The sequence below is a fragment of the Toxoplasma gondii genome, chromosome III, assembly GCF_000006565.2.
Source record: "Toxoplasma gondii ME49 chromosome III, whole genome shotgun sequence".
Taxonomy (NCBI): domain Eukaryota; phylum Apicomplexa; class Conoidasida; order Eucoccidiorida; family Sarcocystidae; genus Toxoplasma; species Toxoplasma gondii.
Window position 1 is genome coordinate 769934 of NC_031470.1, and position 11015 is coordinate 780948.

At 52.1% G+C, this 11015-nt stretch overlaps 1 protein-coding gene across 1 annotated transcript; it reads right to left on the reverse strand.

Annotated features, from left to right (window-relative positions):
- Window positions 1–1340: 1340 nt before the first annotated feature.
- On the reverse strand, window positions 1341–8661 carry TGME49_253140 (hypothetical protein). The gene is made up of 3 exons (XM_002369340.2): window positions 3514–8661; window positions 2517–2981; window positions 1341–2286 (listed from the first exon to the last, which is right to left on the reverse strand). Exons 1-3 carry the CDS (start codon window positions 7522–7524, stop codon window positions 2203–2205), a joined length of 4560 nt encoding a protein of 1519 aa, XP_002369381.2. The 5' UTR covers window positions 7525–8661; the 3' UTR covers window positions 1341–2202.
- Window positions 8662–11015: the final 2354 nt, after the last annotated feature.

Below are 11015 nucleotides of genomic sequence, written 5' to 3' on the forward strand. Positions count from 1 at the left end.
TTCAGCCAATAAGCTCTGCCGGCGACCCGGGCCACTTTGCAGCAAACTGAAGAGATTAACGTGGTACGCATTGGTCGCTTCACATTTGACAGTCCCGTGAATCAGAACCGTAAGAGAAAACAGAAATAATCAAGCACCACAAAGATCTTTCTTGTTCACGCGGTGTACTGGGATAGATCCTGTGTGTGTACGGTCATTGGTGGCTTCCTCAAAGTGGGCAACACGTGATTTGGACGAGGCATATTAAAACATGGCTCTGTTGGTGAAACACACACGAATTACCGATTTCACTGTAACTTACTGTACTTTAGCGCTCTTGCTAGACTGTTTTCTTGTTGTTACTGCCCTATTTTAAAACACAAGAACGCCGCCGAAAGAAATGTACAGTTTCTGTCGCAGAAACCGACACGCACGAGTAAAGGACGGTTTGGGCACAGCTTAGGATCATATCAGCCAAGGGCGTCCGTTCATTCTTGTGCATTTTCTTGAATTTTGTCGATCCTATATCTCGGACTTGAACGATGTCCCCGTCTTGCGGCTTTGCACACTGTTATCGCCAGCAGGCCACAATAGCCAGTGGCCGAAGATTTGACTCTAATACCTTATAGGAGCCGAACGCTCACTGCAAAACGGCATCTGCTGATGTTAGCATCTGGGTCAGTGAGTCCTTGCTGAATCTGTCGTAACCTACCAACGCATGCGGATGTATCTAGTAACCATCGTCGCACCGCGTGCGTCTGAAAGTGTCGAGTCTGGCGAATATGTGAATTGCTTGTCAGGCCGGCTTACCAACGAGCCGTTGGAACTCCACTTTGTGTGGAAACAACCTCCCAGCGTAACATTTGGGTGTAGTGAATAACGCTGAGCAAACCCAAAACATTCATGAGAAATCAACTCCATGGCAGCAGCATTTCGAACGTAATATTCCAGACCAGCGTTCCTAATTTGACAATGCTACATTTCCTGTGGCACATTCTTAGCGTTTGGCATACAAAAAGTCGAATGGTGGTAACGCTCGGCACTAATACGCCAAGGCGGGTACCACATCGGTTGTAGTGGCGCTACTGAAGCCAGCGTAACAAGAAAATGTTCATATCTGGTCCGTTCCGCGAAAACCGTGCACTGCATCCGTTGTTATTGATGTGAACGTATTTCCTTGCATCAACTGGCGAATTTCAGACGTATTTTGTGACCTGGTACCGGGCAATGCGTTTTCACCATCGTTATAGGTCCTCTGGGATGCGGAGGATTCGGTGCACACGTCTAACATTTCCTGCCTGACCGAGATCTCCAGAGAAGAAGAGCATGATTTATAAACAGTGGATACAGAAAGGAGGTACTTCGCGGCTGTCAAGCATTTTCACGGATACAACATAACGAATCTTGGGAAATGGTCAGACAGTTGCCTTTGCGTCGATGTTGAAAAAACGAAACAGGTCTAATGCGCGCTTGCAATGATCACTAACCGAACAGGAAATGCGACCAGCACCCTTGATAACCGCGCCCGCGTTGGCGTGTTGAACCACAACAGGTTCGAGAGATGTACAACCGCGCCACTGGCTGCCTAAAATATACTGAGTTCGTGCCAGTTAACTGCTGCATTATTCCAAGCTGTCCTCTGGTGCGGAGACGTTGAATTTTTCCCAAGTAGTAGGACAAATCTGTCTCGTTGCAGTGTGGAAGAGTTTTAGCCAATCAGTCCCAGTCGTCTTTCTGAGTGGTAATCGGTCACATCGTTGGCCATCGTCGTTCAGATCCCGTTCGCTATATTCTGGCAGTTGTAGGAAGTACATTAATCATAACAGAATCCCGAAAGATATACCACAGAGATTGAGTCTACCATCGGCGCACTCTCAACACAATCAGATAAAGGCCGGAAGCGTATGTTCCTCCTTTAACAGTGGCGCCTCTCACGGGTAAGATGCTCTGTGATAAGACAAGTTTTGGAAGCAGTTGTCAGCTTCAGTCGTCAGTGGCAACCGCAATCGAGACGGGTTTGGCAGACGTGTCTCCAGCTTGAGAGTAAATGCTTCACAAACACACCTGAGTCACGTACGCTCCTGTGTCCCAAAACTGGCATGACAATAACAGCCGCTTATGCGTACTCGGCGGACCAAGATGTGCATTATGTAGAATTTGCATGTTGAATGTGTTCCTTCACTTGCTCTGAAAGCACGCACCTCAAAAACGCGCTCGAGATCACTAATGTTCCCCTGTAGTCGAATCCTCGTCCGTTAGCCGTACGCGGACGACGGCAACGGGAATATCACCCTCTGAGACGACAGCCTGCACGCGCAAGAACAGTGAGTAAATCGAGACAAAACCGCATGAAGAAACCAACCACCTCTCCTTTTGTGGAGAAACTAGAACCAACCAAACGGAAACTGGAAAAGCTGTTGTGCGTATTCCCTGTGTCTCTATAAACGTGAGGGAAGTTCATGACTGCACAGCAGCCGCGTTACATGTGAGACGTATTTTTTCAGTTGTTGGATGTGAAATGGAACGGCCTTGCTTACCATTATAGTGCGATCCTCGGGAAGCTCCAGAGACAACTTGTTCAGATACTTTTGTCCTTTTTCGAAAAACTGTTGATGGGTGGTCGGATCAAGTCTTCGCACTGTCAGTGGGGGCGCTACCCGCAGGTTGGATCCATGTTCCGGAGGAATGTGAACCCGTAGTCTCAAGTGGACCGGCTGCGAGCAACCAGTGTGGTCCACTGTCTGGTCGTCGACATCAGAATCTCCATTACGGGACTTCATTTCCATCGCCGCATCTTCTCGAATATCCCGCTGTTTCAGACCATGTGGAACGGTACTGATTCCCCCGACAACGTTGATCCTCTCATGTCGCGCCAGAGCGAACCGTCCCTCGCCAGAGCACGAGGATGCTTGGATGGGGTGCCCTGCCGAGGCGTGCTGCTGCCTAGAGCCTGGCGATTGGACTTGAGGAGACTTCACTCTCTTGCGGTCACCTTCAGGACTCTGAGGTCATAAGAAACCAAGAAGAAAACACATACAGAAAATGCAGTGTCTGATATGCATTTACTTCGCCGAAGCAGTCTTCCTTCTCCTCGGGACGTTCTAGCCTGGAAAAAAACATGTAGCCTTGGTGATCCCGAATGATACCACTAGTGTCTTGACAATTAACCAGTGCTCTTTCGTGTTTTCTGATTCATGCTTAATGGTAGATGTTTCTCTTCGTTCTTTATTGCTGCTTCGTGCGCAAATTTCAAAGGCAATAGACTGTCGCCCTTAAGTCTTGTGTTTATGAACAACTACATTTGATACTGTTCGATCAATCAGGAAGAAGTAAGATGCGTCCAAAAGATCTCAGCAAAGATAGGATTCGTGTCAGGGGGCTCCGGGTCAATGTGTGAGAACCCTTATCCACGTGGGCGTGCCGTGCATCACGTCATCAAGCCGCATACGTCGTCGAAGAACGTTTCACGACACACCGGAAACATGCTACTTGTTTCTTGACTTGCCTCGCACCACAAAAGCGTAGATGCCTCACCTTGATGTGCGGAGGCAACTCGAGCGACGTGTTCGCCCATGGAGCTGGCGTTGAACCTGGGAGTCTCCATCTGTTTGGTGTTGCTGACCTCCCTGCTTGATTTCGGGTCCCCCGGTCACTCCTCAGACTCTTCACCCACGACAGGGTGGCAACCGAATCCACAGCTGCAGGATACTGCGAGGCTGCCGCTTTGCGGGTACAAGAGGGACGGCAGCATCCCTTCTCAGGGTTCGGCACGTACGGCAGCTGCCTCGAGGGGGTCGCAAACCCTGAAGCTTTCTCCTGAAGCCCTGATCTTGCTCCTCTACTGGAAGAAGTTCCTGGTTGAGTACTTTGCCGGAGAGCAAAGAAACCAGCTGTTCGTTGAAGCGTGTCTTTCGCTGGCGTCGCACGTGAAAAAGATGGACGGTTCAATCCTCGAGATGAGCCACAATGTGCGAGAGTGCGTGTTGTTACAGACCTAGACTGGAGCGTCGTTGATCTGGCATACTGACGCGGACTCATGCGCTGTTGATCGTGTGCATTCTCTCTGCCCGAATACAAAACGTACCTCGGATACTGTTCAACCGAGGTCGGGCAACCACCTGCAGAACGGTGCTTATCGCGAAAAAGCGTATGGAATCGCTGACATACATCGACATGGGGATCTGGGGAATCGAGGAACCTGCCTGCTGCCTCTTGTGTGTCTTGTGACTCAGCGTTGCCTCGTGAATCACAAGTAACCCCGTTGGCGCTGCTCCTGTATACGCCGATCGATGCGCGCTCTTTGCCACCATGGCCTCCGGCAGCGCCTGAGAAGTATGTTTTCTCGTGGGGGACTGCATCCGCAGCAGAAGACCCCCACGCGGCCTCAGCTCCTGGGGAACGCTGTGGAACAGCTGGAGTCTGCTCCCCGGGGATCCTTTTGCCTGCCTCGTAAGATACACAGTCGGAGTCCCCTAAAACGAAAATACGTTCATTCATCCACGCTGCGTTGAAATCGTTTCCAAACGGGGGTCGAGTCACAATGTGGCTGGGTGTCGCGGAGCCTGCAAGATGGCGAAGAGGCGGCGGAGGGCCAGGAACCCGACCCCCTCGAATTGGCGATGGCAACCCCGCGGGTGGAAGCCTATCTGTCTCGCCCTTTTCATTCTCTTGGCTTCGAAAAGGATCTCCACATTTCGCGCCTTTTAAGTGCAATGGACCTCTACCCCTGCATATGTCTTCTGAAGCGTTCGGCACTCGAGCGTCTGCAGAAATGGACACGTAAGACTCTGCGTCGAAAGACTTCTGAACACGAGATCCAGTATACGCATCTACGTCTGCGCCGAGACGAGAGCTGTGACACTCCTCAAGGGGCTGCTGCAGTTCTGAAGGGTGATGCCGCAGCGCCAGTCGTCGCGACAGGTCTGTTGCCCGACGAGTGGAAGGACGGGGGTGACGGAGGTCATATGTCGCATCTCGCATCATATCCGCTAGGAATCGACTGGGGTACAGCAAGGAGGTCTGTCCACCCCTGTGCTGGCTTTTCGTCCTCGTCTGCTCTCTCGATAAACAAGCGCGGCCTCCTGGCGAATTCGACGCCCTTCCAGAGGGACTGAGTTTCCGAGGTGACTCTCCTTGGGGGGGAGGCAGGAGTCTTTCGTCAGGATGTTGCACGCGCCGACGGGTGACAGGAGAATAATCTGTACCTGCTGTGACCATTCGGGTACAGGGCATCCACTCGCGTTTCTCGTGAGGCCTTTGCTCGACGGATGCCTGCACCTCACCGAGCGGGCTCGTCGACGATGCAGGTTTGGACGACGCCTCGGAAGAGCATGCTACCGGTTGAAACGTCTCGAGACCCGGTCGATTTCTAGCCGAACTCTCTGATTTCCCCACCAGCCGACGTTCCTGGAAAAGCTGTTCGCGAGCGACTTCAAGAGCATGCATCTGTAACTGGAGGAAACGGAGTCGTTCGCTGGCAACCCGTGTTCGTTGCCGTCTTTCGACGTCCTCGAGTTCAGTAGGCGGTTCCACCAGTCGAAGCAGGTCTTCACTTGGAGCCTCTGTGGGGGGTTGTCCATCATTTTGGAAGTCCCCCCGCGGACTCAGCTCTACCCTGGGGCTTGCGACTCTTGCATGCTCCTCTCCTCCGTGCCCTCGATGGGAGAATGTTTGTAACTGACACTCTCCTGCTTCAGTCGCATGCTCCGTCGAAATGGCCGCAATACGGGAGAATGCCTTCCGGCGCGAGTGGGTGTCCCTTGCGGGTGTCACAACTGCGGTTAGGTCTTCTATGTCAAGAGGTCTGTCAGTGTCGCTTCCTGCATTTCGACCCCACCCTTCTGTTGCGCCACCCCGTCCCCGAGCACTGTCACGTGCACTTAGTGGCACCGGGAGAGACATGCTGGATGCAGCCATACCGCGCCGCAGTTCGTCTCGAGGCCCTTCGACAGAGGTTCTCCGGGCTTCGGATGGCTTCCCGGAAGTGAATTCCGCAGTGATGGTCTCATACGCATCTTCGAACTGCATGCCCAACTCGATAGCTTGGCGAATTCCCTGAATGCGCCTCTCCAGGCTCTGGAGATCGGTCGACCCTCTGCTGACAGGAGCTGTAGTGCCCATCTCAGAAGGGCGGCTTAACTCCGAGCTTGCGCGAGGTGTTGAGAATCGATGCGGAGCGGATTCGCTTAGCCTGCATATCGCACCAGTTCTTCTTGCCTCAGATATCCCAGCATCCACACGGCCATCTCGCCGCTTCCCTAGTAAGGATTCTCCTTCCTCGCGACACTGCGAGAAATCCCCGAACGACCCGTGCACGGTTTTCCTTGACTGAGGAGACGCTGAAGCGCCTGGATGGCGGAGGTTTGCTCCTCCCAATTTGAAGTTAGACAACGGGGCAGAAAGGAGAGAGAAGGAGTCCAGCTGCGAGGCTGAGAAGCTGTTGGCTTCATCTCGCGTGGACGGACCGACGGAGGTCCTCACTTCGGAGCCTACCAGGAATCTTGAGCTCGCTTCGAGGTTTCCTGGGTCAGCAACCCCTTTGACGTTGGGGCTTGTTTCGAGCTGTTCATCATTGACACAAGAAAGAATACTCTCCTGCCTCTCTGTGCCAAATGCACCTCTCTGTGACGCGCTCCTCGGAACAGCTTCCCGTCGCTTGTCAAAGGTCCCCAGCGAGTTCGGGCTAGGTTGGCTCGCATGCAGTTGAGTGTTTTGCTCGTGCCCTGCCACAGCTGCACCTGAAGCAGAGTCAAACGCCCCTGCGGATTGTGTCGCGATCACCTTTTCCTCCCCTCCTTGGACAGGGGCTGCGGCCCTGAGCAGCGGAGCCAACGGGAGAGCCTCTGAGTCCGGAATTTCGGACAGTTGCTCAACCAGCCGCTGCACCTGCGAAAGCTGCCAGCCAAAGGCGACGCGCTGCGATCGCATGGCCAGCAGCATGTGAGCGAAGGATTGGAGCAACTCGTTTTTCGAGGAAGGCGGCGCGCCTCCCACGCGTCGTCCCGTCACACTCGGCGGTTTTGCCGCAGACGAAGGAGATTCAGAAGATACTGATATCGCCGTGGACTGAGAAAAAACTTTTCGTTTTGCGTCAGGAAGGCTCAGGGAGGTGACACGGGGTGAAGGGGTCGCAGGGCAGCGTTTCTCGGAAGCTGAAGCCGGTGTCTCTGGTTCGGGAAGGTCTGATCCTGTTGGTGAACTTGAGGCCTCCCCAGGGACGGAAGTCCGCGACTTCCTGTGCCCACGAGCACCAGGCGAAGGGGAGAGACTGCGAGCTGCCGTTCCACGACTCCGAGGTGAAGCAGAGGGTGTTCTACTGCGTGCTCTCGAGTCTGAGTGTGTTTCCACATCGTCAAAAACTCGCAGACTTCGTGGCGACCGCGAGTGACGATTCACCGGAGAAAGGGGGCCGGTGCCACTCTGTGCAGGTGTGCCCATATCTGACTCACTCTGGTGGTCGGCTATAAAAAGTAAGGTTCGAGATTTCTTATCTTTCTCAGAAGTCTGCCTGTTTGGCAAGCTTTCATTTGACGGCACCTGCGTCATCGTCGCCACAAAGCCAATCGGCCTCGAAGGGGGAACACTCTGTGCAAACCGGGGGCCCTCTCAGGACTACATGTCCAGTGACCCGAACGCCAGTGGAAAAAGCACGAAACGTGTACGCGATCAGTTGCATAGATACGTTGTTGAGAATGGGCTTTGTATCGCGAGCCTAAGCAAAAAATCACGTGCTCTATAAGTTCGAGATGTTTTTAACAGTTCGTAAAAGTCTCCGTATATAGGAGTGCAGCGGTCGGAGTGGACACAGACCGGTGATGCCAGAAAACTCGTTACAGTCACGTTTAGAAAAGGCTGACGCAGGGGTGTCTCAGACATAAAGCCTGCTGGATATGCTAAGCGTTTCCTTTGAGAGAAAGCGCTGCAAAAGGGACAAAAGATGCTGTCGGAGTCCCACTCGCGAACAAAACATCCGCAAGCCCTGACTGATTTGAGCACAATGCACGCTTGTTGTATGCTGGTTCGAGTGGGAAACGCAGCAGCACCGTCCCGTCTAGTAGAGGCGAGCTTCCTGCTCCAACATCTGGCAGTATGGTAGCAGGGAACATCAGAGATATCTCGGTTTTCTCTAGTGAGGGATGGGACACAGGGTTTCTCGTAATTCTTGATTTCGAAATATTAATCAAAACACACAGGCCCCCTATCCGCATCCAGACACTGCACGGACAACGGAAACTGCTCCACAGAATGGCTCCAACGCCAACTGCTCCTAGTGCGAGAAGACACAGGAAATGCCATTAGGAGAGATTATTATGAGGGAAAATATTGGCTCGGCGAACTGCCAGAATCCAATATCTCTTTCAACTGGAGGCAGCCACCGTTAACGCTGCTGAAGAAGCGGGAGTCAGGAGAGCTTGAAAGCAGGCAGCGTCAGTCCGCCATGACACCGCTTTCCCCCTGCGACACGACAGCTATTGAAGGGAGCATGAGCTTTTTGGACGAAAGTAAAAAGACGGTCACTTCGAGACAAAATACCATGTGAGAAGACGTCGGCACAGAATGCGGAATTGCAAGGAAACGCTGGTCACAGACACACTCGCGTTCACGCAGAAGTCTTGCACAGCCCCGGCAAGACAACGGTCTCGAGCTGAGTCATAACGGCGGGCACGGCGAGTTACGTGTTTCTGATACTTCGTTGAGATTGGAAGGAGAGCTCAGAATGATATTTAAATTCTCGATTTGTATCCTTATTAGCATCGGAGAACAGACGCTGCATCACACTAAACTCGCTACAGCTCGCAACTTCCCAGCGCACTATCGCCTCGTGACCATGCCACCTTCGATGCACAAGCCCAGCTACTGACCGTTGTCTTGCGGAACTCGCGCGCAGCATCTGCGCAAAGAAGTTGCTTTTGCATCAAAAAACCCACGCTTAAGCCTCTCCTTTGTACCAATAGGTCAAACCAACGCTGAACGCGGTTTCCTCCTGTGATACCATGTAGGATCAACGGTCGGTAGCCTATAGGGGCTGCAGCAATACCTACATGTCGCTGGCGAGACCTGGATTACGAAGCTATCCCTCCGCCGTGCTATTGTACATAGAGAAACGAGCTACACAGTGATTTTGCTACGAAGCCTCTACATCTTTAATTCTTTCTGAAACTGCTTGTCGCGGAAGATTGCTTCATTGCTCGACCTGTCACTCAGCGAAAGGCACCGGACTACGCGATGGCACCTACCGTGGTCCCAGGACTGCTTCTGAATGGCTCTGAACCACTTACGTAGTGACTTTCACGCATAGGACGACGTTCAGACCACTCTAAAGACGAGCAACATGTGAGCCGATGTCAGTAGCCGCTAAAAGACACTCCGCGACAACAGGATCCGAACGTGGTCCTTTGTCGGTGCTCTCTACAATCGTCTTGCTAAGTTTCCAATGAGATTCACAGTTGCAGTCCGGAGGAACTGCAGAATGTCAGACAACTGTCAAGTACGGGGCGACAGTGGCAAACGACTCTGCGTCTACCAGCGCAGAAGTGACACATCGATGATGATAAACGTATTTACGCGTAGTACCAACAGTGATGGCACTACGACATAAGGCAGCAAGACCGGAGGCGGATCCCGCAGATAATAAAATAGGCAAAAGAGTCAGCTTTTGATTGATGTCCAATTCCTGCCAATGCTCTTTGATTTCGCATACGTGCGTTCGAAATTGTTCCACAAGGTTCTGTGGAGAGCTGCCGCAGAAGGGAGATGTCCATAATGCAGTTGGCGTTCCCTCTCGAACGCAACGCGCCGTTCGCAGTTCACGAAGAAATGCTGACCTCGATTGTGAGAATGTCTAAAGGATGGATTTAGAACGTGCTCTTGACCAGCTATAGTGGGACACACACAAAAGGTGTTTAAGATACACAGTGTCCGTCATACCAGTGGCACAATGGAGCACTACTGAACCTGGTTCTTGCTTCATAAGTAGCTTACAGGGCACTTTTGACGTTTCCATCGTTGCTAGGGTCTTTCCCTATGAACAAACAGAGAAGTGTGACGAGTCGGACACGCAGCTGGCATCCACCATGGAGTGAACCAATGGATTTCGCAGCGGCCGAATTACAACTAATTGGTTTCCGAAGAAAGGTGAGAGCAATATTTGAATTGAAGTAATTCTATCCAGTGGTTAACCCTCACAGGCAGACACCTCTATCAGGAGAGGCGATTCAAACTCAGTGTGCGAACTTTGAAAAGGAAAGCGTTCGAGGACACACTAAGACAGATTGTAGAGGGGCGTTCTTGGAAAAGCTGCCCGCCTTCGGAGCTGCAGTTAACAAAATTACGACGTATTCTTTTTCGCTTGCTCCAGTGACTGAGAGGCGACACATCCTCGGATCACTTCATGAGTTTAACCGCGCCAAGCCAAAACAAACAAAAAGTCTTGTTGAATGTTATGGTCTCGGACGCGGCACCAGCGACGTTTCGTATGACACATCTTCCGCCAATGTTGGAAAACGAGTGGCCAATGGAGTCTTGCATACAGCAGTACCATCAGATTTGTGTTTTACCTTATTGTACTCCACGCAAGATCAAAAGACTCGTTCAGTTTAGCGTGAATTGACATGTCTGAGCTGCCCTCGGGATTCAACCGCGGATAGAGACAATATATCTCGTGACCCGGTTTCAAAAAATGGTGGCTCATAGCATTTCCTTATTTTCCCCCTGTGGAAAGTGTGCGTGGGTTCTTTGACAAGTCGCTTTGATGACTTGCCGCGATAGGTGCGTGCCTGATCTATCCGAACTATTCGTTCTTTTCTGCTGGCCGGTACACAAAAGTTAGCCTCGCCCGCGGCGACGGTGCCCACCTTACCAGTCCAGCGTGCTGCGTACTGCTCACTTCTACGTCATGACAGAATCCACCTGTCCGAGCCACCGGCGCTGTAGCCGACGCTGCACCGTCGCGAAAATACAGTCGAAATACCACAGTAAAAGAATATGAGTTGGTGATCTCCGACTGGGGATCCATGGACCTGTAAAAGGGTAAATTT

Bases quoted from the DNA above. Each gene is read 5' to 3' on its own strand.
- TGME49_253140 (XM_002369340.2), bottom strand. From the start codon at position 7,524: ATGACGCAGGTGCCGTCAAATGAAAGCTTGCCAAACAGGCAGACTTCT. The intron at 2,982-3,513 runs GTGAGGCATCTA...TTATGACCTCAG, and splicing joins AGTTGCCTCCGCACATCAAG to AGTCCTGAAGGTGACCGCAA. The intron at 2,287-2,516 runs GTAAGCAAGGCC...TTGCGCGTGCAG, and splicing joins CCGAGGATCGCACTATAATG to GCTGTCGTCTCAGAGGGTGA.